Source organism: Centropristis striata, chromosome 12 (assembly GCF_030273125.1).
Source record: "Centropristis striata isolate RG_2023a ecotype Rhode Island chromosome 12, C.striata_1.0, whole genome shotgun sequence".
NCBI lineage: Eukaryota > Metazoa > Chordata > Actinopteri > Perciformes > Serranidae > Centropristis > Centropristis striata.
In genome coordinates this window covers 24812753-24840090 of record NC_081528.1, presented here as the reverse complement: position 1 = coordinate 24840090, position 27338 = coordinate 24812753, and the positions used below count along the sequence as shown (strand labels likewise).

Here is a 27338-nt window from a genome sequence, read left to right as displayed (position 1 = left end):
ATAGTGAAGTAGTATCTGTAGTAAAGGATGTTTCATAAAACAGCACCCAAATACTTTTCAATCTTTTTATTGAATATTAAGGTAAATATTTCACATTAATACAGGCTACATAAAGTAGAGCCACTATACGACATGAAATTTACTCTCATTTTAACCCTTTTTAGTATGTAAACAATTATACATGTATTTACCACTCTAAAAGGTTCTGATTTCTGTTTCTCTTTAGGTAATCATCATCTAGTTCTGGGCCAAGTTTAAATAGCTACTTCATGTTGAGCCCCCTGCAGCCCAAGAACGGTGTATGTGGGTTTTAAGTCAAAATCGCTAAACTACGCAGAGAATGGATCCTGTTGAACAGGTGTTCGCGCATGTTTGTTTGCATCATCGGGACACTGATAACAGCTCTCGCCCAATTTCCTCTTTATTTGTTTGAGATAGGCACATCAAAGAATGGCGTCAAGAGAACTTCCAATTCTTCAACCTCTGCTCTGCACTCTCAGGTCTCTACTAAAGTTAACATGTTGTACGTTTCTTTTTTTTTTGTTGTCTTATTCGGTCATATTCGTCAGTTGGTATTTTATGTTGAGCTGTGGGTCATGCTGTGTGCGTTTGATTGCTGTGGACGCTCTCTAGTTGACGTGGTTCAGGTGCACATTGCCCACATGAGGTGCCCAGGTACCAGGCCACACCTGAGGGGAGAGAGGACCAATAAGGGTACATGTTAGGATGAATGTGGTTGAATATTCTGTTTGACTTATTCCAGTAGTTCAAGCCTGAAGGTTTAACTACAAGCATAAGTATAATAAAAGGGGACTTTACCTGCTGTTGTGGGTCAGAGTTATCTGCGTTGTTTGGGACCACTTTGATAATGGGGCTCCATGCGGGGTCACCAGCGTGCAAACCATTGTACATCGGTCCCCCGGGCCCCTCTGCCATGGGAGGATGAGGGGGCAGCATGGTTCCTCCATACATTGACATAGGCATCCCCTGAACAGACAATGACATGAAATTGTTAAAAGATGTGTCACAGGAGGAACAGTGGATTAAATGGCTATGGCTTTGTGTTACCTTTGGGAAGTCCATGTAACTGTTGGGCAAATGCTGAGGCTGGTGGTAGTTGTTAGCTGGGTTTGCAATGCCTGTGTCATCCTGCTCCATGGGCTGGTGCTGAGAGAAGGCCGACTGCTCTGCCTGCAGCTGAGGGTGCATCATGTGGCTGCTCATCAGAGGCTGGGACCAACCAGACATGGCCTCTGTATGCAGACACACAGAGCATTGACAGTATTAATGGATATAAGTTACTACTGCAAACCAAGATTGATGTGGTTGCACGTGTCACTTTTACTCCATTAGCCCCTAGAAACAAACTAGAAAGGCACTGAGAACTGAGAATGCAGACCTCTGCCAAGACCATGCCCCATCTCACAATGTTTATAAAAGTGAAAAATAATTTGTGTATCAGCAGTGTGATTCAGATCAAACATGCTCTAGCCTTCCACCAAGTTTCATGGAATTTGGGCCAGGAGTTTTTCCATAATCCAAACAAACAGACCAAAATAACTAACCTCCTTGGCGGAGGTAAACAGGAAAACAAAATACCACAGCAAAATTTGCATGTGTTCTTACCCGAAGCACTGCCAACCCCGAACGACCAAATGCCTCCCTGCCCAACAGATGCTGTGTAGCTGGTGGTGAGGAGAGGTGGGTTGACAGAACCCGTCTGCCTGATCCTGGCCAGCCGCTCTGTGCCGATGGGTGGGGGAACCTTGCGGTCCTGCTGCGAAGAGCTGCCTTGTTTAGGCTGGGGAGGAGGGGGCACAGCTGAGGTGGAAAGGGCGGAGGATGACACTGTAGATGGAGGCGGGACAGGAGATTCACCTGGTAGAGAAGGGGCAGCATAGGAGGATATAGTTAGGGGTATATTTAAACATTTTAAAGTAATGCTAAAAACAGAAGGAAAAAAAATAAAAGTAGATACAAAACTGCTATTTAAAAAGTCTACACAGGCTGAATAGTAACAAGAAAATTACAATGAAAACACACACACAAAAAGAGTGTGAGCCTTGTACCTGATGTGGATGCACTCCATGGATGAGGAGAAAAGTGCTGTCTGCTGAACGAGGGGGTGCCAACTGCTGTATGACCGTGCAGATACACAGGGCTGCCAGAGATACTGGTGGCATAGCTGGTCAACGCTGTGAGTTTGATGCAGTAATGTTAGTGTTAATTATTGCAGTTAACCCAGTGAAATAAACATAAACACAACGAACATGTATAAACTATAATAAAAATAGTCATACCGATGGGGCTGTTGACCATCCTCTGAGAGGCAGAGCGGTAGCCAGGGGCTTTGGAGCTGTCTGGTGGAGGTGGGGGCATCATATTCTCCATCTGGCCCATGTTCATGTAGGCTGGTGGGGCTGAGTACGACTGCTCTGGAGGTGATCGAGCTGGCAGATGGCATGCACCCCACACCTGATTGTTTCCAACCTGCAAAGCAGAACAATTGACAATTAACAACAATAAATTAAGTTGTGATGTTTGCACCGTTTAGTTTGTTCAGATAAGTAAACTCATATGAACAGCAGAATAGAAAAACAAGATGACAGGCAGAAGTTTTATTATAAATGTTACTACAACTCACCTGGCTATTGTTATCAAAAATGCTGCTGAAGTTGAAGAGGCCTGCAGGACCGAAGTTGGGGGGTATCTGCTGAGGCTTGCCTGCATTGGCCACATGCTGCATCTGGGAACCATTCATCATCCCCAGGTTAGCAGAGACCTGAAGGGAGGCTTGAGCCTGGGCTTGAGCTTGGTTCTGGGCTTGTGGAGGCATATTTGTCGGCTGGGACGTCTGGTTTTGGGTCTGTTTCGGGGGTTCTTGCTGAGCATTGAAGGGCACGAACACAGATTGCTGTTGCTGCTGCTGTTGTTGCGTCTGCTGCTGCTGCTGTTGTTGCTGCTGCTGCTGCTGCTCAGGAAGGGAATAGTAAGGCCCTGGTGGCTGCATACGATGGGAGACTCTGGGTGCAGGGGCTGAGAAGTGGGGTACAGTGTTGTTGGGATGTGCAACATTGTGTGAGAGGACAGGAGGAGGTGCTGAGGGGTGATGAGAGCTGGCCTGGGGGTTGAGGAGGGGTGGTGGAGCCTCTGTGGATGGGACAGAGGAGGGAGGAGGAGGTAACTGCTGTCGAGGTTCTGGCTTGGGAGGTAAAGCCATGGCGGGGGCAGTGAAGCCTACCGAGTTGATACTCTCACTGACGGACACAGCTTGGTTCTCTACAGATAGAGAGGGCTTGTCTTTTCCAGGAGGGACAACGGCACTGGGCTCTGTTTTAGTGGGCTGGATGGGGGGCTGTGAGATAGGTCCAACTGGCTGCTGAGGGGCATTAGCGATAGTTGTAGTGGAACTGTGATGTGCAGGAGAGCCTGGGCCTCGTACTGCATTGCTGCCACTAGTAGACGTGGCAATAGACACAGGAGTGACACCAGCAGGCTTGGGGTCTGGGGCGAAGAGCTGTTTTCTGACAGAGGAAGGAGTGGGAACGCTGGGCTGGGGATTGTATGGAGTGGGATTAGGGGTATGAGGCGAGGCTGCTGCTGAAGACGTGTTAGGAGCACTGGTGGTGGTGGTGTTGGTGGTCGTGACTGACGCTCCTGAGCTGGCTGTGTTGCTGTGCTCACTGTGGGTTGAGTTGGGTCTTGCCTGGCCTCCAGTGCTGTTGGTTCCTCCATTGTGCTTGGGGGAGCTGTTAGCACTGCCAGGACTTACAGGACGCACGGGGAAGGGTCCCCAGGTGCTGGCGGCGGGAGAGAAGGTGCCACCAAACTGGGCCATGGGGAGACGAGGGTGTCTGATCTGGTGCATGGTCTGGGCAGCCAGTAGAGCCAGCTGAGGGTGGGCGTACGCCAAGGGCAGAGACACAGGGAAGGGCTGTCTGACATTTGACGACAGCCCCTTCCCAATCTTTCCCCCGGCCTGAGAAGAGGGTGAAGACGAGGATGAGGAGGGCTGGAACGAGACGCCTGTGGAGACCAATGAGCTCAGGGCCTTTGGCCCAGTAGTTGAACCGCTTGTGGCCCCTGTGGTACTGGGGAAGGAAGCTGAGGTCGTTTTAGAGCCTGGGGCTCTGATGTGATTCCTGGGGATCAGATCTTCAAGCTCTTTGGCTGGGTCTTGGATTAGAGCATTAATCAGCTGGACTGCATACCTTGTAGACTCCGTTCCTCCTCTGAAACAACAAAGCACACTTCATTCATACTCAGTTCTTTTGTTTAAAAAAAGTATAACAAATCAAAAGTGATGACATAATTTAGTCTGATAAAGTTTTGTGGCAGACAGGGTCCATAGACCTTTTTCAAAGTCAAATTCAAAGCACTACTCAAGCGTTTAAGCTTTTTCAGCAGCTTACCTTTGTGGTAAAATACAATTTCTAATTATAATTTCAATACAGTATATACAATATACTGATCATTTCACTTCGTCATGACAGCATTTTAGCCAACGCACAAAGTTTCATGTTCAAAAATTTTAAAAGAAAAACAATTCAAGCATTTTCAAGGATTTCCAGTACCCATAGGAAACCTGGACAGACCACAACCCAACCAAAAACAGTTTCAGAGGTTTAGCGGAAGTGTGGTCCGTTTTCAGGTCCTCAGTTCTGCTCTGCTGGTGTGTTAAGTTCTTGGTCTACCATCACTGCTGCCTCAACGTTCTCTTGCAATCAGTCTTTTTGTCATGACTCCACTTTCTTAGTGCACAGGAAATGCTTTAATGTACAAGCAATAGCAAATGTGTAGGTTTTCAATTTTCACAATAACAATGGAGGACCAAGAAGCCAGCACCACACCCACTGAGGAGCTATAGACCAAACACTTTCATTGATGGCACACAGTGTGAGTGGAACCCAGCTGGCCTGATCAATATTTGATTGAAGTTTCTGCTCTGCATGTGGAACAGAGTCTATATTGAGACATGGACTATATTTTGGCCTATGGCTAATACTTTTAATTATTAGCTGTTTGTGTTTATTTCCATCCTGCAGTGCTTGTCTTCAGCATTTCTGATATGTTGATGACATCACATTTAAAGACAAAAAGAGTCAAGACGATGAGCGGAATATTTAACTTCCTTGAATTCTAATAATCTGGTGTCCCCATATTTAAATCAAGTGCTGGACTGTTGCACTGTAGGACTAGCTCAGAGAGAAAGAATGACATCATCCAGAAGGGGCTTACATGCTTTATGCAACTAACCAGCTGTTATACTCCAGCTGCAGTGTTGTTTACAGCCCGCCAGAGGGCATTATTTGTACCTTATGGTGATCATCCTCTCCCCGTTCTTGTCCTTCTGTTTGTCTACGTCAATGTGAGCTCCTGTCACGTCCTGGATGGCTGTGATGTTGCAGCCTCCTCTGCCCATGATCCGAGATACAACAGAGGCTGGCACGGACAGTTTCTTTGATCTTCAAAAGAAGACGTGAAATTTCATTATTTATGTGTCTATACTGGCAGATGTTAACACTGTTTGATTTGATTTGATAGTGATGGTTATATATTTTTTTTAAAAACCTTCCACTAGTAGTAATGATAACAAATGAGTTAAAAAGACTTAATTATGAATAAATAATTAAAATAAACAAAATAATTATTCGCTAAAAGAGATAATGACTTTAAAAGTCTAATTTTATGAATGAAAAAGTACAAAAAGAAATAAAAATATAGAGAAAATATATGAAAATAAACAAAACAACTTACCTTCTGACGACTTCTTTCCAACCTTCTTCTCTCTTCTGGCCTCTCTTGGGGCTTGTGAGGCTGAGCTTACTGTTGGGTGAGGTGACGGGAAGAGCCATGGTCTTGAATGGAGAGGGCAGGGAGTTGGAGGTTGAGTCGCTCATGTCCAGAGCTCTGAGAAAGAAAAAAGGGTGAAATCATTAATAAAATATCTGTTTTTTTAAATCAGATAGATTGAGAATGTAAGTCTTTTATTTAACAAAACTTACATTATATACTTCACACAAAAATAGCATTTTAAGACTCTGCTTGTTCTTCCCTAGGTGAGCAGCTACCAACACAAGCACATAATGATAATCGTGCTCTATTCCATCAGGGACTCACTTTTGCGTTGGTTTTGAGATAGAGACTGTGACCTTGTTGTCCACCTTGCCATCAGTCTGCGGCTGAGGACAGTGTCTCTTCTCGAGGCCGCGCAGGAGGCCTTGGGCTGCTCCTGAGGAGGGGACTGAGGAGGAGGAGGAGGAGGAGGAAGAGGAGGAGGAGGAGGCGGAGGAGGTGAGGTCAGGGAGGTAGTTGAGCTCCTGACTCTTGCCCCCGCTGCTGCTGCTCTCACTGGCACAGTCGGTGCTATCCAAGGGGTCAGAATCGCTGTTGCCACCCGTCACTCCCCCACCCCCACCCCGTGGCTCACCGTGGATCTTGTTCTTATCAGCCTTGTGCTGCGCTAGTGCAACCTAGAGCGTAGACACATACAAAGACGTCGTCATTATATTGTGTTTTTTTTCAAAGTTTTGATTCAGAATCACATCAAAAGCACATTATGAATCTGCAATGACATGATAAATACAAAAGCAGTTGTGCTCACCTGCGGATCCTGTAATATGATTGGTTCATTGGGTGAGTCCTTGGTCTTGTTCTTTTTGTTCTTACGATTGGTGCTGGGGGTAGTGGCCACACTCGCTCGCTTCTTACCAAAAGCTGTAGTGAAAGTGGTGGAGGTGGCGGATATACCGATGGTGGTGGTGGTGGTTGCACTCGGTGGCTCAATAGGAACCTCTTCTTCTAAGGTGGGGGATAGGCAAAAAAAGGAAGGGTTACCAACCACATAATTTAATAGAACTGTAAGCATGAGATAACTCAAAAACAGTTCTGATGTCTCCTAACTTAAAGCAAAGTCATAAAAAGTTACCGTCAGCTGAATCCTCCTTCTGCTCAAGCATCTCAGAGCCAAAGTCCTCCTTGGTTTTCTGTCCCTCCTCTTCCTCCAGCTTCCGCTTCTGCTCCTCCTTCTTCTTCTTGCGTTTCTCCTTACGCTTCTCACGTTTAGCAGCCAGGGCCTGCTTCTTGCTCTCCTCTCGAGACTGTCACAGACACACAACACAGAGTTGTATAAAAACCATGTTTGTCCTCGTCTACTGTATTCAGAATGCTTTAACCTCCAAAAGCACAGCCATAGGGCCTGACATTACCTTCTCCAAGTCTAACTCCTTAAGCAGAATGCTAGCGTTCTTGTTGGCCTCTGCTGCCTGCTGGTCTTTGGCTTTGACAATGGTCTCCATGCACTGGTGGCACTTCTTCAACAGCTCCTGCAAAAACAAGAAACAGCTGGTCGTATAACTCTGCTTACATATTCATCAATTTTGTCAGTTTCAATAAATGAGGCAGACTCATTACTGAAAAATAAATCAACCTACCTTGTCAGCGATGGTAGCGATGTATCTCATGCATTCAATATCTGATGGGAATTGGTTGACCTCCTTCACAAGATACTGCACCACCTTCACATGACCCTGCAAAGTAAGTAAACTGGTTAGTAACCAAAGGCTTGCCACAGTGTAGCATGACACACTTACAATAATGTTTTTTGTTATCTCTGCACCTTGCGAAAAGCCGCCATGAGTGGGGTAATCTTGCGGTTATCAGCTGCATCTACATCAGCACTGGCATGCACCAAGAGCTGCACCACGTCAAAATGACCACCATTTGCCGCCAGCCAGAGTGGGGTGTTCCCTTTCTTGTTTCGTACATCGATATGGGCACCCCTGCAAAGAGAGGAAGAAGTGAAGCCTTAGACTCGTAGTAAGTCATCGAAGCTTAAATCGTTGAAAGATAATACATATACACTGGTAGATGACAACAGGCTGGATCTATAGGCAAGGCCCAATTTTAATTACCAAAGAGTGTGAGCCTTTTTGTGTCACTCGCATTAGATGAAACATGATGAAAAAAAAAGCACCATCTGTAGTTGCATTGAAACCAGCAATATGGGGCTTTCTTCACTGACAGCCTGTGCTACCACAGTGTCCTACACTGCATCAAACACTGACAGGAACATGATGACCCACAGCCCAGCATTAACAACTAATTCACTCAACAAGAGCAACTGAGGATTATATCATAAGAAACCTAGAATACAGTTCTGTACAGAACAAAACAAAAAAGTACTCACCTGTTGATAAGCAGCTCACAAAACTTGTAGTGGCCCTTGTCAGCAGCAATGGTGAGGGCAGTGTCTCGGGATGAGGGAACAGGGGGAGCATTGACATCAGCGCCTTTGTCCAGAAGCACTCGACCCACCTCTGCATAACCTCCTGAGGCTGCCTCCATCAGAGGAGTAAGACCAGTCTGCAAGAAGTGAAATGTTACTTAGCAAGACTGCCAGCTGCATTGTAGACGCAGCCAGTGTAGGCCCGCAATATTTCCAAATTCATTTATCAGGTCTTGAAACTGGATATTTCACCTTAGCACGATGCTCTACGTTGGCCTTGCGATCTAGCAGGAGACTGACGACCTCAGCCCGCCCCTGGAAGCAGGCTAGGGTCAGAGCTGTGTTTCTGTTGGTCTCAATCTGTGCGTTGATGTCCGAGCCCATATCAAGCAGCAGCTTCACGGCAGGTACATGGCCATTCATGGCTGCCAGCATCAGAGGAGAGATTCCCAGCTTGCTGCCAGTCCTGGTGAAAGAGTAAATAAATAGATGTTTTGAGACCAAAAAAAACTAAATGAAACATTCAACTGTTTAATGTGCACTAAAAACCATAACATTTTCACCAGGTCTAGATTTCAGTACACATGATTGTTTTACTACATTTTAGCATCTTTCCATGAATTTTCATTTTTGCAGAGCAGCATTTCTTGAAGCAACAGCTGCTATAAAGCCTTGTTTTTGAAGTTACTGCCTTACCATTTATTCACCCCTGGTTTATAACAGAGTTAATCACTATGCTATTACTTTTGGGTGCGGCTAAAACCCAAAGGCACATTTCTCAAAGATGTTGTGTTTGTTTGGCAGTGTGCAATTTTAAAAAAAAAAAAAACAAAGTGTCTTGAAAGTGCATTTACTTTCAAGAACCAAAACACTGTTGTAATATTCAGATCAAGGAAAAAAATGGTGTCCTAATAATGAAACTCACCTGGAGTTTATCTCAGCTCCAGCATTGAGGAGTATCTTGATGATGTTGACATAACCCCCAGAAGCAGCCAGGCTAAGAGGCGTGTAGTCAGAAACATTGCGGTGTTCCTTATTAGCTCCCCGAAGCAGCAGCAACTCAACCACCTGACCGACGCAAGACACAATTGAATAGTTATAGTCAGAGAAAGTTAAACAGGAATGTACCTTTTTTTGAAGGTAAAAGTGAAGGACAATGTGTTTACCTCCTGACGTCCCCCAGAGCAGGCCAGGGAGAGGGGCGTGTCTTTGGTTCTCTCTGACTGAGCCTCAATGTCACCCCCTTTGTCCAGGAGCACTTCCACTACTCCTACATGGCCAGCAGTGGCAGCCAGGATTAGAGGAGTGAAACCTTTGGAGAACAGAATGTAATTAAAATCCAATTCATACCTCCCCATAGATCAAGATAACAGGCCATTTTATCATCATATTTTCATACCTTTTTTGTCCCGGTGCTCAATGTTGGCTCCCCGTGCGATGAGGACTGAAACAAGCTCCTCGTGTCCTCCTGCACACGCCAGTGTTAGCGCTGTGTCATGGTTGCTCTCCGTCTGTGGGGAAAAAAAAACAAAACGGCTTGGTGCATAAATGTACTTTCTGGCATTTAAAGATCTGTCATGTCAGAACAGGCATTGTGTCTTACATGAGCATCGATGTCAACCGAGGGGTAGAGGGGTAGGACTGAAGGTGGCGAGGCAATGTTTGCGGGCATCTGCGTGGGTGGCTGGGACAGGGGTGTGGGTGAGGTTGTAGTGTTCAGCATGGGCACACGGCTGCTCACAGCTGCAATAGAGAAAAGAAAAAAGGAACACACAGATTAGGGATTTAGCAGATACTTGCATCCAATTTCGAGTCAACTGCTAAAAGGAATGCACTAACCTGCCATGATGTCATCCAGCGTGTCTGTGAGCGTCTGTGCAGGTGTAGCTACCATGAGCCCATCTGGGGCCTGCTGAGGTATCATTCCTGGGCCTAACCCAGCCAACTGTTGACCCTGACCCTGCTGCTGTTGGCCCAGCATCTGCTGGCCCACCAGTACCCTCTGCAGCTCTGGGCTGGTGCTTCCCGGGTAGTCTGCAGGGTTGTAGTCCGGCAGGGGCTGGATAGGGACGAAGGCAGCCTGAAGAGGCGGAGGGGGAGGCTGGGGCTGGGCCTGTGGCGAAGGGGGCAGAGGAGGCTGCTGTGGTGGCTGTGGCCCATCCCTGTAAAGGATTGTGCCCACCTGAGGAAGCTTGGGGTAATCGTCCTCTTCTCCATCTGGCTCTTCCTCCGAGCCCTCCTCTTCCTCGTCGTCATCCTCTTCCTGAGAATGAATAGAAACAGTGTTAGAGGACTCAGAACTAACATCAGTACGATTTAAAAATGATCAAAGTTATTGCAAGTTTCACCTCTTCTCCGTCCTCTCCTGGCTGCTCCTCTTGCTCCCCATCTTTGTTGGCCTCTTCATCCGTGTCAGAGCTGGCGTGTACTTGGGCACCTGTTGTGGTGGGAAGCGACCCTGCAACAGATGCCGTACTTCCCGGCCCTGGGCCTGGGCCTTGGCTCTGTCCGGCCTCCTGCTCCTCCTTTAAACCCTTCGCCTCCATGTACTCTTTGGTGAACTGTTGCTGTGTTTTCAGCTGCAGCTGGCGCTCCACCTTTTGCAACTCCTTCAAGATTTTCTTCTTCTTCTGCACCTAAGTGGGGAACAGCCACATCCGTGTTTTACTAACTTATCATATGAGTTCTGCAAGCAAAATCTAACATTTAAGAGAGAATCTGATGTCAAGTAACATCCATCTTGCTTAAAGATCTGAAAACGATCCCAAATGGATGATTGATTATACCTGCTCCTCTCTGCTTTTCTTCAGCTCCTCAATCTTGTCTTTGGTGAGCGGCTCCCCCTGAATGAGCTCTAGCGACTGAAGCTGGGCCTTCTCGATGGCGCTGATTCTCTGGCCCAACTCGTTAAGTTTACCCTCCGTCTCCTCCACAATGCACTCTAGCGGCTGGCACAAGTGGAAAGGTGGCAGAGGTTCTGCTTCAGGCCCCCGGCCAACTGAGCTGGGGACACCGGGCTGAAGGGCTGCTTGTCTCTGTTTGGACACGCCTGAATTTAAACAAAAGAGAAGCAAGAAGTTGAGGATTAGGAAAGGTTGACAATAAAATGCCTTAAAACTGGGGAGATAACGGCTTAATGGCTGAGCTAAGTGGCATTTCATGAGTTCAGGACTTGAATACCTTTGCTGGAGACGGGTGGGGGTGTAGCGATGTTTGATGGGGCACGGTCGGGCTCCTGAGGGGGCACTACCATGGCGAGAGCTTGGAATGGGACACGAGGAACCTGCGATGGCAGAGGACATTTCATTTTTAAGCAATCAAAAACTATTGCGATTGCTTCTTACTCAATACAAAAAAATCTGCATAAAGTGTGATTTACTGCTGTTCTTACCTGAGAGGCATCTTGCGAGGGGGGAGTGAGCTGGGACAGGTCAGGGGCTGGGACAGACAGGATGTTGTTGGGGTAGTCCAACAGGTAGGACACAACATTGGTGTGGCCACCCTTAGCAGCTTCTATCAACATGGTTGAACCATCCTATAAGAAGAGAAAGCATACGCGGTTTCAGTGATTAGTTAAACACAAGTCGACACGCATAAATATTCCAACTGGTTTAATCTATATCAAGAGTGTGTGTGTTACTTTGAGTCTGTGTGTAGGATCGGCCCCATGTGCCAGCAGCAGCTCCACCACAGCCAGATGTCCTCCAGCACAGGCCAGAGACACCACTGTGTGGTCATTATTGGCAGTAGCTCTGTTCACGTTAGCACCTGAACAAGAAGAGTACACGAACACATTAAGTCATTTATTACATTCAATTAGGAATACATTGTTTACAAATAAGTATACCTGCAATATGATGGCTTCGTAAAAAAAATTCTAATTTATTTTCTAAGCAAACTTTAGTGTGTAAATACACCAATAAAAAGGTTCTGTAACAATAAGTAATTCCTCTATTAACCGTGTCTTGTCAGTTACATAAGGTAAATGCGTCAGTGCAGACATTTCTTTAGCACTTTTCTATTGAACAGTCTGTGTGTGTAAATCCTTGGGATGAATCATCCCCCAGTCCCATTGTAAAAAACAAACAATCAAACCTTATTTTCAAATACATTTAAATCTTTTGGCCTCTTCATATACTAATAATCTACATCTTGAATTTTCGAGAAAGAAGCTTTTTAGTTTGTCTGAAGAACTAGTCAATAACACACCTTTGCTGATAAGGAACTGCACTGTACAGAGATGTCCCGCTCTTGCTGCCTTCATCAAGGGCGTCCGCCCCCCTTCTGACTCATGTTCCTGGAAGACGAAGGTCAAGATTTGCTTGTTAAAGTTTAGTTTAGTCCAGATTTATGAGTCATATTTGCTAAGAAAAATCTGACCCAAAAAATCAACGTCTGCTGTAGTTCTACAAGCGTCACACAATACACTGGGTTAAACTGGTTCAATAAACATTTGCATGCAACAGACTCATTATTGGTTGTGGTATTATCCAGGCAATGTAAACAAAGGGCCAATAATCAGTGACAGAGAGGATTCAAGAAAATGGTGTACCAAGTTGGCTCCAGCCTGCAGCAGCACATCCGCCACATCAGTGTGTCCGTTCTCACACGCATACGTCAACGCTGTGTCACCTGTTGCTGTGGTGGCATGTACGTTTGCCCCTGAACAACAAAACAAAAAGATTAGGTATGCATGCGCAGATGCTCCTTTTTATCCTAGTTCTGCAGCTCATTCTTTCCTGTAGCTCACCTGCAGCCAGGAGGTACTTGACCAACTCCAGATGGCCTTCCTGTGCAGCCTCCATTAGAGGTGTGGAGCAGCCCAACTCGATGTCGGCGCCCGCCTTGATGAGAAAGTCGGCCACTTCCAAGAAGCCTCCGCAGCATGCTAGAGTCAAAGCCGTCTCCTGCGTCTCCTCTGTCTGGGCATTGATGTTAGCACCTAGACAACAGAACAAGAACACATAGTGATTAGTGACCAACTTGTTTTCATAAAGTGCAAAACATGCATGCTTTCCCTAATAAATCAAAAGACCACAACCATGTCAATATCACTGTCAGACTCTCGATTATCTTATTTCTGTTATAAAAAAAAAAACTCCCACACAAATACAGAGAGGGCAAATCAAATCAAAACAAGTTCATACTATTAGCTGGAATGGCATTTGACATTAAGTTTCCATTCCCCAGATGTAGGAGCAAAGCGTGCTTACCTTGAGCCAGCAGCAGTGCTACCATCTCCTCATGGCCTTCTCTTGCCGCCTCCATCAGAGGTGTGTAGCCTTCGTCATTAACCTGAATACAAACAGAAACAGCCACAAATAAGAAAACACAGGGGTGAGTATGACTCACTGCAGGATAACTGGAGCACGGCTTTTCTACCTGTTTGACACTGCCATTGTGGTCGGCAGTTAACACAAAATGTGTGGTGGTAGAGCAGAGAGAGCACAAAAACCTGAAGCAATGTCATTTGGCCTTGCAGCGTTTTCATTTCTTTCTTAAGATATAAAGAACAGCAATGAAATATGACCAAATCATTTTTAAAGATGATCCATGTAGTTGCTTTCATAAACGTCATTTAAATGTCAATAACAAATTACATTTGCATATATGAAACGCATTGTTATCTCAACATTAATTCCTATCTTTATTCTAGACTAGGAATTCAGCACAATGTATCCCAATAGTAGCAGGCCAGCATGACTGTTGAAAAATTGCAGTGAGTATAGAATCAAATATTGGCACTTTACACACCTCCTCCAAGTTGGCTCCTCTTTCTATGAGCAAGGCTGCCAGCTCCACGTGTCCTCCACAGGCTGCGAGGGTGAGGGGCGACTCGAAGGAATCGGCCGGCATGTTGACCTGCGCGCCGCTGTCCAACAGCAGCCGTGCCACCTCCACATGGCCGTCCTGGGACAGCGAGACACACAGAGAATGTAGAGATAAGCACCTGAATAAATATCGGATCACTTTTCAATTAAGGTAATATGCAGTCACGCTGCACGGGTCGGAGAACCTCTATTATTCACAATTCACTTTCATTTAATGAATCAATAATCTCTTTCTGTACTTTTCCTCACCAGATGCCATATTGTAATAAAATCCCTGATTAATAACTCAAATTGTCTCTGACAACCGTCTTATATATCAGATCAAACTTCATCTTATGATCCCCGTATCTAAAGGTATAAAATGTGGAAAAATGTGCAAGGATGCTGGTGATTAAAATTTTAACTAAAAATACAAAAAAGTCCAAATAGAAAATTATGGTTTGGGTCAGATGCTCACCATGCACGCCTCCATCAGCGCCGTGTGCATCTCATCTGTTTTATGTTCCTGGTCTGCTCCAGCCTCCAACAGAAACCGCACCATATCCAAATGACCTGCAAAGGACAAACAAAGTATTAGTTAAAAGCATGCTAATGGTATGGCCTAAGTGAGGCAAACATGGACAGAAACTATATTTGAGTTTTGACCTTTGTAGCAGGCGAGTGTGAGAGCGCTCTCCTTGAACTCGTTGGAGTGTGTGTTGATGCCGGCGCCATACTCCAAGAGTACCCTGGCCACCTCTACGTGACCAGCACTGGCCGCCTCCATTAGAGGTGTGTGTCCGTTCTCGTTGTGGTCCTCAATGTTAGCACCCTCTTTCAGAAGAACCTTTACCACATCCACGAAGCCACCGGCACATGCGTACGTCAGAGCTGTGTTTCCTGGAAAACAGCGGAGAGATTAATCTGTGTGCAAAAATCAGAGAGAAAAGGTAATATCTTTATTGTACAGAAATTAAGCAGGATTTTACCTGTGGAGGATTGTGCATTTACATCTGCCCCGTGGACCAGAAGCAGTTTGACGATGTCGACGTAACCGCCACTGGCAGCAGCCATAAGTGGCGTTATGTCCCCCTTGATCCCCCGGTCCTCCACGTTTGCATGCATGGCCAACAAAACCTGAAGATGAGGAGATGAAATGATATTAGAAACAAGCATGAAAGTCTTTGGTTCGCAGGAAGGTTACTTCAGTGTAAATGCACTACACACTGCAATCATGTAAATCACGCCCCACTTCAACCTTCCCTTCACATACCTGTGCAAGTTCATAGTAGCCGGCTGAGCAGGCGAGGCACAGCAGGCTCTCCCCTTCCTCTGTGTGTTCGTTGACGCTCCGTCCCTCGTCGAGCAATTTGCGCACAGCGTTGACATCCCCATCTGAGCACGCCTCTGCTAAACTACGGCTGAAAATAACCAGACTGCTACAATTACTGCGACTGTGACAGGTGAACACACATACGCCTCACATTTACACTTCCAAGGAGCAAACACGCACACACATGCATACACACTGCACTGTGCAACTCAGATTTGACGAAAGAAGACAGGATACTGGGGGTATAATAATTGACTGCTATATACAGTGTCAGTATGGGCGAGATACATACTTGTCGGCTTGGCCGGCGTTGAGTGTGTTTTCAGCTCTCATGCGGGTCAGGGCTGCTGCAGCTTCGTCCAGGGCACAACTCACAGATGACGTCAGTCGCCGTAGCACCTCGGGGTCTGCAAAAGCTTTACCATCGGCAGTGGACAGTTTACCGATGCCTGCCGAACACCAAAAGGGCAGAGGTGCATAGGGCAAGGCAAACCACAGGGGAGCACAACCACACCAGACCAGATGAAGAAGCAAATCCAGTCCAGCCAATCCAATCCAGGGTTAGTAGCAGCATACACAAAGAGGAAAAAGAAAGAAAAAAAAAATCACACACAGGAAACACACACAAGCATTTGTTAATATGGCTTAAAATTATTTTTTTTCTCACTACTTTCAGTACACCATCTATGATTCTAAACGCATATAATTTTGCCAATGACTGGGTCCAATGGTACAAAACAATATCTGCCCAGCTTCTGGGAATGTCCCCGCAAGAGCAGATCTGTGAGCAGAACTTGAATGAATAGAGTGAGAGAGATAATGTTAGTCCTATAGAATAGTAGACATAGGCTGTTAATGGTTGAAAAGAAAAATGTCTCATCCTGTGTGAATTATAGATGGGTAAGATGCAGTGACTGTGAGAAAACCCAAAACAAAAGACAGTGGTCAAGAGAGAAAAACACTGCTGGGAGAAAAACTAAATGCCATATGAGAGAAAAATGTGTTTGTGTATACACGTTTGTCATGAGGAGAAGAAAAGCCAAGAAGGGGAACGAAAGGGAAGAGCAAGCAGGAGGAAAAAAACAGCTTTTGCTAATGGCCTACATTGAAAGATCTTTTTCAGAAGACAGAACAAGGGCCATTTCCCAACTAATGAAACCATTCAAGTGTTTGTGCTGTGTGTGGCGGTGTACGTTTTAAAAGGCATGTGTAAGAAGCAAGAATAGCCGAAAAGAGAAGAGCCGAAAGAGAAGAAAAAAGTGTTGGCTTTGAACTTTTCAGCCTGAGCTTAAACCTATCCATTAGCCAGGCAGAAGTGAGCACTGGTCCTTGTGGTCCTCCTGTGTTTTCACCACTAGGCCTGTGACTGGAGCTAAACTTAGCACGGCTCTCAGACTAGGATTTCGCAACAGTCCAATGCAGAGCGAAACAACAGGGTCAAGGAAGTTGTTCATTAATGTTTTACTGTATCGTGTTTATCTTAGAAAAGTAGTTCACTGAACCAAAACAGACTGAGCATACATTGGTGATCTGGCACACTGTAAATGCCTTATATAAAAACAAGGAAACCAAATCAATTTTTCTAACCTTTTTTGGAAGGCCTATTTGTAAATTTCTGAAGCAACAACGGTCTCTAAAGATGTGAATCACATCTTAAAAATAACTGATCTTCACCCTATTTAGAACACTTTCCTGCGAGAGCAAAATGGACATTGAGCTCTCGCTGAGGTCAAGACTGTGACTTGGAGTCTAGCAGATATTTTTGTTGTGTTTCAACAGAAACAAGCTACTGGCTAGCCACTGAGCAGCCTACACCCACTGTACCACCAACACACTATGCAATCTGAAGAAACATTTTCTTCCAAGTTGCTAATTAGAAGTTCAGCCAATGTTTGTTTGAGAGCAGCCAACGCAAAAATACAAGCAAGTCACCTTTAAACCTCATTGAATTTGTGAACAAAAGCAGCTGTCTGCTGTTATTTTAACATGAATGAATCAACTTGTCAGTCTATAAACTAAGTTTTTGATATAGCATATGTCTCACTAGGCAGGATAGATGACTTGCATCTTTTTCCTAGAGCTAGCTTATTAAAGATTTTAAAATGGCCACATAACGCGAGAATGTCCTGGGTAACCGGGTCACATGTGGACAACTCTAAGTACAGTTGTGAACACACTCAGGACCGATTGAGGACACATTTGAGATCCGATTGCTCAGATCACATTCAGCATCATCGCTCAGATCATATGGCAGCATCCTGGGCCACATTAGGGGCCGTCTATTCATGATGTTCCGCTTTGATCCGTGTGTCTCACTGTGTTCCTCATGTAAATAGAAAGGCAGACGAGCGCTACGCAAGCAAAGGGATGTCCTTTGCAGCCTGCTGCTGGTGTTTCATATGTCACAGAAACCACAGATGTTATTAATAATCGTTGGTGATGTCGATGTTTTTGTTCCGGCCTGGCAAAGGGGGATGGTGTCAGTAGCATGGAGGTCCACAGGAACACACAGGAGACAATAATCTCATGATTTCAAATTCATAAAATGTACCTGAAGTCACATTTATGGAGGGTTTTACTACAGATATACTTATACATTGCAATGACTGCTCTATTAGCCATGTGGTTGTTTGCATACTAAGGGGGAAAGTGAGATTCAATAACAAGTGGTCACTCACGACGATGTGGGGACACATTCCAATACCAGGTCTGAACAGAGACATACTAAGAGCCGTTCTCTTGTAATCTGACGCATGTTAATGCCAGGACTGAACAGCCTTAATGTGACAATCCTTTCACTTTTGTGACAAGGTGAGTATTTTCCTTATCCCAACCTTTTTAATTAAGTAATATTTTTCACTGGATTGTCCACATTTATGCATAAAACAACAGGTAACATGCCAATGACATCACATTATTATGCAGCCGAGTGAAGTGCAGTCTGATTCTCTTAGCACCGTGGTCATCTTTTCCTACATCCTTATGAATTGTCCTACACATCATTGACTTCATGACACCTTCTGAGGCCCAGGAAATTTGGTTTGGAAAAGATATAGGATGTGATCCTTTTTACTAATGGGCTGCAGCCCCAATCGAAGATAAAAAGGCTATACAGTGTGTTTACCCATAAGCACTTGCTCCTGCACTGCTCTCCCTAAAACTCTGACATGTTTACACAGACAACAAGATCTTTCCTCTAGTTGGGCTAAAATAAAGTGTCAAGGGAGGTGTATATAGAAAATGTGTGTTCAGATAATACAACTGGCACACTAATGTGGCAGCACTGTTACTAAGAGATTAACATGCCCTCAGTAGTTTAATTAATGTTTACAGGTAGATTAAGATGTTTGCTGTCTTCATATGAGTCACACTGACAACTAATGAATTTACTTGATCTTTGATATTCAGGTTAATAAAAAACGTTTTTGAGAGAAGAAAGCATCTTCTACCATTTATTACACACAAAAAAATGTATTTAACGATTTATTTATTTTAGTGGGCAATCATTTTTCTCTCAATCAAACTAATGGATTAGGTGACATATCATCAAGCATTCCTTGAATTAGAGGGTTTCCTTTCCGATGCAAAATGATTCACTTTAAGAAAAAGGGTCAAGTGGTGGCTTGTAGTGGTGGCTGGTACCGCAGGAGACCACAGTGCATTCTGGGTAAGATGTAGCAATGTTCATGCTGTTCATGCTGAGTCTTGGCTAATGTGTCACTGCAGTTTCTGAGTTTTACACTCAGTACAGTAACTTTTAACCCTGATGTAATCTGTGTGTACAGGATTTAGTCCGAAAACCCTCGACCTTTTGTTGCCAGTGAAGAAAAAACATGCCCTTGTTAGAGACAAAAATGGCTCTCACCTACTTTACTGTAGAAATAACCTGGTCCACAGATGATTATTAACAGCAAGATAATACATTGGCCAAGCTTTTAGCTACATATATAGGCTCTACGGTTGAAATACAGTTAAGAACCACAGATCTTAAAAATATTAACTATAATAAATACTATAATAATGTATGCAATGTGCATTTATCAACATGAAAACTTTGCCCCGTTTTGTGTGTTGGCTTGTTCTATACTTCATGTGTGCTCTAGTGTTGTTGTTCTGTCATGTACTGCAGTATTAACTAGCTCTTCCTTTGCAAAAAAGGCCTCAAATTCATCTAAGCTTGATTTGTGTGCAAAATTTTGGTTTGACAGAGGAGCAACCTGCAACTGCCAGGATATGACAAAAGGCACCAATTAAATCTTATTAATTTTGGGCTGGTTCAGTAAGCACATACACCTGAATATCAGCAACTGCTCTCTGGGCTGACAATCATCATTTCCCAATGTAGAGCAACAATGGATCCCCTAAAAGAAAATTCAAGGGTTGTATCTCTAAAAGACCATTGTATTACCCTTAATTATTACTGAAAACAGTTTCCTATACATGTAGCGATACTCCCATGGTGCACAAAGGGCCTTATAAGCATCTATAATGTATTTCTTAATGTTTTCACACCTGTTGAATGCATTTTTTGTTACGTGTCTGATGGCTCAGGTACGTTGCATACTTTTGTGGCACAAACAGCTGATGTGTTCCGCAGCTTTCTGCAGTAAACCCAAATGTGTATCATATCACCCTCATGCTCAGTGTGTACGCGCATCCTCATTCAAGCAATAATTTACAGATATTTGCACCACAACATTGATCTACAGCCCAGCCAAGTTGCACATCATACTGTTTGCATGTTACAAGTAAAGGCACTGGGATATGGAGAGCCGTCCAATAACTGCTGGGTTAGTTGTTGAGAACTTGATGAGTTCTATCACACGTGAAAACACACAACCTTATCACTAGCATTACAGAAGCAAACAAAGTTCAGCGGGGAGCAAAACTGTGACAGCAGCAGGACTTCTATTATTACAGAGAAAAGAATTTGTGGGGGAAAGCCCATTTTCATATCTATGCACACCTGGCCAACTGCTGCAGAAAGCAACATGAGCACTGGATTGTCTCAGGAGTTGCAAAGAATCAGGTGATGCAGACCTCCCGGTATTCAGCCCTCTGAAAGGATCTTTTGATCGCTTCAAGACTGTGAGAGAACAAATTCTAAAGGAGTGTCTTAATCTAAAAGTGCACATCGACCAAATGATTGATCTATCAATGATGCAGACTTCCCTTAGTTAAGTCTCTTGGTTTAACCCTCCAGAGCAACAACAACACATTAAAAACTTTATTTGGGCAAGTTACAGTAAAAAAAATTAATCCATAACAACTCTAATTAACTTTAGAATATTCCAAAATACTGCTGTAATCGTATGTACACTCAATTGTCAATTAATTAGGTACAGCTGTACAATCTAATACAATTCAACTGTTCTGTCATAAAGTCTATTTTTGTGACCAAAGTCTTTCTTATTTTCTGCCCCCTCATTGATGTAAATAGGGAGGAAAAAACACACCTCTTGATACAATATAGTCTGATACAACACTGTCTTTAACTTTAATGTCAACAAAAACTAAACATTATAAACTTTGTGAAGTTAAAATATATGGCAAAGCTGCTCTACTGAATTGGAACAGATTGTACAGGTGTACCTAATAAGGTAGCCACGGTATACAATAGACCAGCATGCTCTGAGGAAGTCTTCTGCAATCTTCGATTATTGATTTGTCCATTTTCTCATCAAGTGTTTCATAATTACCATTACCATAACTGGGTTTTACATCTGTGTTTTCTGCACATTACTTCCATTTTTTTTGGGTTTTTCTCATTACAATACAATTTATTAACAGGAGAATGGAAGATATTAGCCAAAGTATAGTTAGGAGTATCAGGAACTTTTCTTACGTTCTGCATTTGTTGTATTAAGGTCTGTTGGGCAAAATAGTCTCTTTACAACACTTACAACAGGCAGTGCATTAAATTAATACAATACAGTTTATGAGGTATAATTCAAAATATGTCAGTATCAAGGTTTTTAAACCAGATCACAACCTGAGTCCTTGAAAATCAGCTGTCTGCTGACACCAATTCTTATCTGATTTTTGCTGTATACTTCCCTAAACATGTCTATGTAATAAAGCTGCAGTTAGCCTACAATAACCTTAGATTAAAACTAGGAAAAACAATTAAACTTAGAAAAATACACCTGTGTGGATATCTTTCTAATATTATCTATACATTAATAAAATACAGCTAACTCTTTTCCTGTAATAGTTTCCTATAATATTTTCTATTCTAGGAAAGTGTACCTGTTATGGACATTTTTATTTAATTATATCAGTTTAGAGAAGACTATTAGTCAACTTTTGTGCTAAAAGATTTGACTGCCCCTCGTCTTCCCCACAAGAACAAAATGCTCAAGTTCAGCAACTCTTAGTACACAGTAAGATACTGTCAAAAACAATGACACAATAGCTATGGAGGGAATAGTTCCTTAATTTAGCTTTAATTTGAAGGTGTATATCCCACAGATTAACAACAAGGATATTGAAGCTTAATTAGCCACCTATTCTAGGAGTCTAAACTATTTTGGAAAAATTAAAATAACCCCAAAGACATATTAAACATAATTGGATGCAATAAACAACTGCCTGACATGTAAAACCAATAAAGATCACCAAGCGCTAGGCACCTTCCCTGGTGATGGTTTTGACAGACGTGATATTTGGCTACTTTGTTGATACAAGGAATAAAGCGAGGCGTTCCAAATCTTCCTGATACAACCCTTGTACAAAAACACTATATGACACCTAACAAATCAATATAAGGAAAATCGAATTAAGTAAATTAAAAATGATGTATTATTATTGTAATTATAACAGCTGTAAAAGATATTAAGCAAACGCGAGTTGTCTCCTCTACTTTTCCGACTAGTCAGGGAGAAAGGGGAATAGAATGAGATTAGCCATTAGTCGTTCAACACAGGCTCCCTGCATGCTGTGGAGGCTCAAGCGCGTTGCAGCGTTAATCTGACCGGTAATGTTCATAAGCCCAAACGAGGCCAGGACACCCAGCCCTGAAGGATTAATCTACATAGACCTCCTTACACCTAGATTACAGGTTCTAATCAAACTAATTTACCCAAATCACTTTCAAACTATGAACTGACATGACACTTGCAGAACCGGCAGGTTCTCTTTATTGCCATTTCAGCCTGAGGCCAAACTAAGACCTCAACTATTGGTGGGATTTGAAAGGGATAGGGAGGGAAAGTTTGTGGCAGAAGGGCGTGGTTTTACTTTTTCAAAGTTAATGTATGTTAAAGCACAAATTAGTCCTGGTGGAAGTGAAATAGGTGTGGCCAATGAGGTACTGGTCAACTACAAATGAACATGTGTCAAGTCTTAAGCTGAATTAAGTTGAGACGAAGCAGCCATACCTGCAGCTTCCAGTAGAGCTTCAAGTCGCGCCTGTGTCTCTGGATCAACAGTCCTCAAATCTACTCCATCTGTGGCACTAGACAACAGTAACTCTGAAGCTGTCTTCATGATGGGGTTATCCAGGTCCTCCTGGTCCAAAATGAATGACTCCACCTGGAAAAAGTACAGAGAAGAGGGTAAAAGAGGAGTTATTAGCTTAGTGGTTAGTTTTTGATCAACAACTGTAATTTATATGAAGTCTAGACATAAACCAGTATTATTGTGTAATAGAATGACTCATGAGAAGGTGTGAAAATAGTGTAACATGCAATACATTGCTTAATGCATCATTGTTTTTATTTTAAATTTCTATACCAAAAGAAAGGCCAGCAATGCTGCCCCCATTATATTTATTTAGGCTTCTTTTAGCAAAGAGCTTAAAGCAGCAAAAAGATGAGAGTAAAAACACAGGAAGTGATAGAACCAGGATTTAAAACACCTGCACACATGGAGAGATTCAGCTGAGAGTCAGCTGCCCAAGTACAGTAACAAAGCCCCATTCCTGAGCTTTGGCTCTGTTTGCTGTAATGTATCACAGTCAGTATTATAAACATTTAATACCTCCAAAAACAACATAGTAAATATAAACTTTACTAAAACAATGTTTTATTTAGTTGATTGGAGCCACTATTGGTGGTAATAGTCATCTATTATTGCCACTATTAGTGGGAATAGCAGTCTATTAGTGTTTTTCAAATGTTATGTCATTTCATATCTCAATGATTTCTTGTGATATACATCACATACATATATTGTGTTTTTTTGATAATTCAATAAATAAATAGATATGAAATAACCAAATGAAAAATATATACAATATATTTGACTGTTGTTTTGATGACATATTGTTATATCACTGAGCCCTATACTGCCATAAATCACATAACTGGTAGAAAAGAACTAATGGGTGAAAAAAAATAATGTCTGTGTCTTGGTGTCTTTGTAGTGTCTTTTATCTGATTACAATTACAAGTGAGGAAGGCTCTAGAAAATAAGACATTACTAATGCAAACCATATGAACACATTAGAAAATCCAGCCAATGTTTATATGTAGTCAATTTCTCTCTCTCTCTGGTGGAGTCATGTGTTCTAAATTTTAGAGGTGAGACTTTGGTAACTTATTTGTTGCACTGCATGTAGCTGTGGAAATTACTTGTGACTTGTGATTATATTTTGACACAAAGGTGAAGTAAATCTCACAGCTAGTCTCATTAAATTTCATGTACCAGTATCTCTATCTATTTTGTTTGCTGTCAAAAAAAATGCCAGCACATCAACCTGAAAAATATATAAGTCGACTAAACAAAGGTCAAATCAAAACTACAGATTAGAGTTCTTAATTTAAAAAACACTTAAAACTTTGCAATTGGAAAAGCATCTCTAAGCATATCATCCCTATTTTCAGTAGGTGTTAAAAAACAACTATAATATACATGCACCAATAAGTGATTCATACTAAGTAAATTTACTACTGTGTACTTAACATTATAATGTCTTGAGAATGGTTTAAGTCAATAAGTTTTCCTGTATAGTAGACCAGGTATATGGAAATAAATATTACATTACAAATAACTTCTAGTCTACCTAGAAAGTGATATTTTTAAAACAATTATAAGATTTAGAACCAATTACAAACACTCAAATCAGTCAAACAGTTTAAAAAACAACCTCTGAGAAAAACTGAAACAGTAACAATCCCTGTCTATGCCATCCATAAGCTGCAGCAGGCTGTCAGGGCCTGGCCCATAGAGCAAATGTTGGTAGAGAGTCAGCATTCAGCAATGTGGAGGAATTCAGCTATAGGAACGCAGAGCAAAACAACCCATGGGGGATGTAGTTCTACGAAGGCCTTTATAATCAACAATGGACATCAGTCTCCACTATTAATGAACTACAGTTCCCAGAGTGTTGGTATCCAGAGAGCTGGAAAGGCCTAGAATGGCATCTGCTTAATCCTGGGGCTCAGATTTTAGCTACTGCCCAGAGCTGCGAGTTCTCCACTGGAGTAAAACACCACAACAAACGCTCCCTTTCAGGCTTGTATAGTAGGCTGGGTGAGTAGGGAAACATGACACGGAGGACACACATTTGCAATTTGATTCAATTAAACTGCCCGAAACATGATTGTCAAACTTGGTATTTTCTTCTTCTGCTACTACACAGCTGATGCTCAGAGAGAAATGGCCAGGCTATATTGACATTAGTATCAGCTGACATTCTTACTGTCATCTCTGTAGAATGATTCAGACAGATAGCCCTTTCTTCAGATATAAGTTAAGTATAATAGGAACAGCTCAACAGGTAATGTGCATTACTCAGCAGTGCCAATTCTCTCCACACCCATTACTCCTTGATAGTGTTTCTGACAGTATATGCTGCATTACGTTTTAGATGACAATGATTATCACCTTAGCCTTCATAGCATAAATAAGCAAAGACCTTTGATACGTTTCTACAAATCATATATTTGCCATCTAGCAGTCTGACTAGTTCCATTCCTGTGTCTGCTGCAGTCATATGATATGGTAAACTCGATTACATGACAATAGTATTAATTACACGTGTAAATATCTTTAAAATGACAGCTCACATTAGACTAGACACGCAGTTGAAAATCGTTTGATTACGGCATAGTAACCTTTTGATTCTTTTTTACAATCCCCCAAGAAGAGGTTGTGTCACATTGTCATCTAAGGTGATCTTAGTTGACATGTGAAATGTGTGCTGTAGCGACCAACACTTTGTATAATCTATGTATCAACCTGAGCCTATAAAAACATGTCTACTGTATGTTTAGCTGAGGTGGAGATGCCATCACACCTGCCCCCGTGTGTGATTGCCAGCACATGGAAAGTTGGACACCTCTCAACATGAACTCTAGTTTCTCTCAATTGTGACAAGGCAAATCAAGTTGACACAGTGGCCGTGGCTATCTGACTGAAAGAGGCGAAGGATGAAAAAAGGCCAACTGGTTTATTTGTCAACACCGACCTTCGAAAATTCGAGGAGTTCCGTGAGGAAAAGCATAATCTATACGTATGGAAAAGTTAGCCGAGGTACGATTGGAGTCAATTTACATGATTTGGAAAAGTGACGTAATTGCACCACAACTACGAAATGGCAGATAGTTAGCTGGCCGTGTACATCCCTGGGTTTACGGGCATCTTCCATTTGCTGTGGCTGGAAAGCTGTTGGAAGAGCTGCAAACTTGTGATGGGTGTTGCGAGACGACAGCACCGAGCGAGGCCGTCGTCGCTTCCACCCGAACTAGGCCGTGGTTACAGCCTGCGCTGCATAAATAAAACATTTCAGCCGCTCAGCGTGAACAACTGCTTGTGTCTCACCAAACACTATCGGCATCAAACACTCCATAAGCCTCTGAACTGGAAAGAGGTGTTGTTCGATTAAAGTGCAGGCTTATTTTACGTAATTTCAGCGGCCTGGGAGGGGGTGGTTGCCAACTGCGAGCTAATCGCTAGCTAGGAGTGGAATGTTGCCTAGCTCTGGTTAGGCTCAGCTAACTAGCTTAGCTTAGCTTAGCGTAGCTACCTCTGAAACCTCGTCTTCGTCGCTGCCGGATCCTGGACCCGAGGAGAGGACGGCCGCAGCCGCTAGTTTGAAATCCAGTCTTTCTGCTGCAGGCCCGCCTGGCTCGCCGTACAAACGTACTTTCTTTCCACCGACACCAATCCCAATGCCCCCTAGTCCGCCTCCTCCTGGTGTCGCTCCTACCCCCATCCCTGCCACTGGGGAGCGAGGAGTCACCGAGTCAATCTCGTCCTCGAAGCCGTCCGTCAGCATTGCCGTCCCGGCTACTGCATCCTGCATACTTATGTTCACGATACGTGTGTTCACGAGCTAGTTGTTTACTTAAACGTTCGTCCAGGCCCTTTCTTTTAGGATATTTGCGTGATTTTACTTCAGGGAATCCAGAAACTCTCCCGAAGCGAGGGTTGAGGAGGATCTCTTTCCCCCAGCCATTAACTTTCTAACAACCTAACCCGATACGCACTGTTTCTCAGAACGACCGCCTCTGTAGAAAATCCCGCTAATCCTATTGGTTCAGCCGGGAAAAGCTCTGTTTTCAATTGGTCGAAGTTGATGCTTTTCAAACATGAGACCGCAACGTCATGTTAGGTTTACCAATATCACGAGGCTGTAGAACGAACGTCAAGACATGACATGGTAGGCCAACTTCACTGGTAGCTAGCTGTACTAGTTCATGTAAACTCTCACAGGGGAATCACCAATACAGAGAGTGAGCTGTGAGAGGAAATTGGTACCTCTTGTAAATTTTAATGACTTATTGTATGTGATTTTAAATGACAATGAATATAGGCACATTACTGATCCCCACAAATAACATGATGTAACTTGTGCCTTTAATGTTATAATGAGGATGAATAAGATCAGAATTAGAAGAAGTAAAAGAGGGTATTTTAAGAGACAATAATATGAGAAAAAAAATACACCAGCACACAGAAAAACATGAAAAAACAATGGTCAAATTGGATAACACTTGTTATTAAAAATTCACTGCTTAAATAT

At 43.1% G+C, this 27338-nt stretch overlaps 1 protein-coding gene across 5 annotated transcripts; it reads right to left on the bottom strand.

Annotated features, from left to right (window-relative positions):
* Nucleotides 1–51: 51 nt before the first annotated feature.
* Nucleotides 52–26808, bottom strand: ankhd1 (ankyrin repeat and KH domain containing 1). 5 transcript variants are annotated; one of them, XM_059345898.1, is made up of 39 exons: nucleotides 26340–26808; nucleotides 22750–22903; nucleotides 15663–15819; nucleotides 15311–15473; nucleotides 15027–15174; nucleotides 14704–14937; nucleotides 14516–14610; nucleotides 13982–14137; nucleotides 13441–13522; nucleotides 12978–13169; nucleotides 12780–12889; nucleotides 12437–12524; nucleotides 11868–11995; nucleotides 11619–11762; nucleotides 11408–11510; nucleotides 11014–11276; nucleotides 10576–10863; nucleotides 10067–10490; nucleotides 9831–9970; nucleotides 9627–9738; nucleotides 9394–9539; nucleotides 9153–9295; nucleotides 8480–8693; nucleotides 8189–8364; nucleotides 7619–7781; nucleotides 7434–7529; nucleotides 7209–7325; nucleotides 6929–7100; nucleotides 6605–6801; nucleotides 6121–6473; nucleotides 5758–5910; nucleotides 5316–5465; nucleotides 2645–4232; nucleotides 2301–2490; nucleotides 2070–2195; nucleotides 1627–1878; nucleotides 1069–1253; nucleotides 820–987; nucleotides 52–689 (listed from the first exon to the last, which is right to left on the bottom strand). In XM_059345898.1, exons 1-39 carry the CDS (start codon nucleotides 26616–26618, stop codon nucleotides 630–632), a joined length of 8109 nt encoding a protein of 2702 aa, XP_059201881.1. In that variant the 5' UTR covers nucleotides 26619–26808; the 3' UTR covers nucleotides 52–629. The 5 variants fall into 5 exon arrangements, with proteins under 5 accessions (XP_059201881.1, XP_059201879.1, XP_059201882.1 ...); XM_059345896.1 differs by having other exon boundaries at nucleotides 13982–14145; nucleotides 14518–14610; XM_059345899.1 differs by having other exon boundaries at nucleotides 10576–10857; nucleotides 13982–14145; nucleotides 14518–14610.
* Nucleotides 26809–27338: the final 530 nt, after the last annotated feature.

What these genes read in the sequence shown, in the direction of transcription:
- ankhd1 (XM_059345896.1), bottom strand. Translation starts at nt 26,618, where the DNA reads ATGCAGGATGCAGTAGCCGGGACGGCAATGCTGACGGACGGCTTCGAG. An exon ending in CAGGAGAGGACGGAGAAGAG is followed by an intron (nt 10,491 to 10,575) that starts GTGAAACTTGCA and finishes ATTCATTCTCAG; the next exon opens with GAAGAGGATGACGACGAGGA. An exon ending in GCTCTGGGGGACGTCAGGAG is followed by an intron (nt 9,296 to 9,393) that starts GTAAACACATTG and finishes TGCGTCGGTCAG; the next exon opens with GTGGTTGAGTTGCTGCTGCT.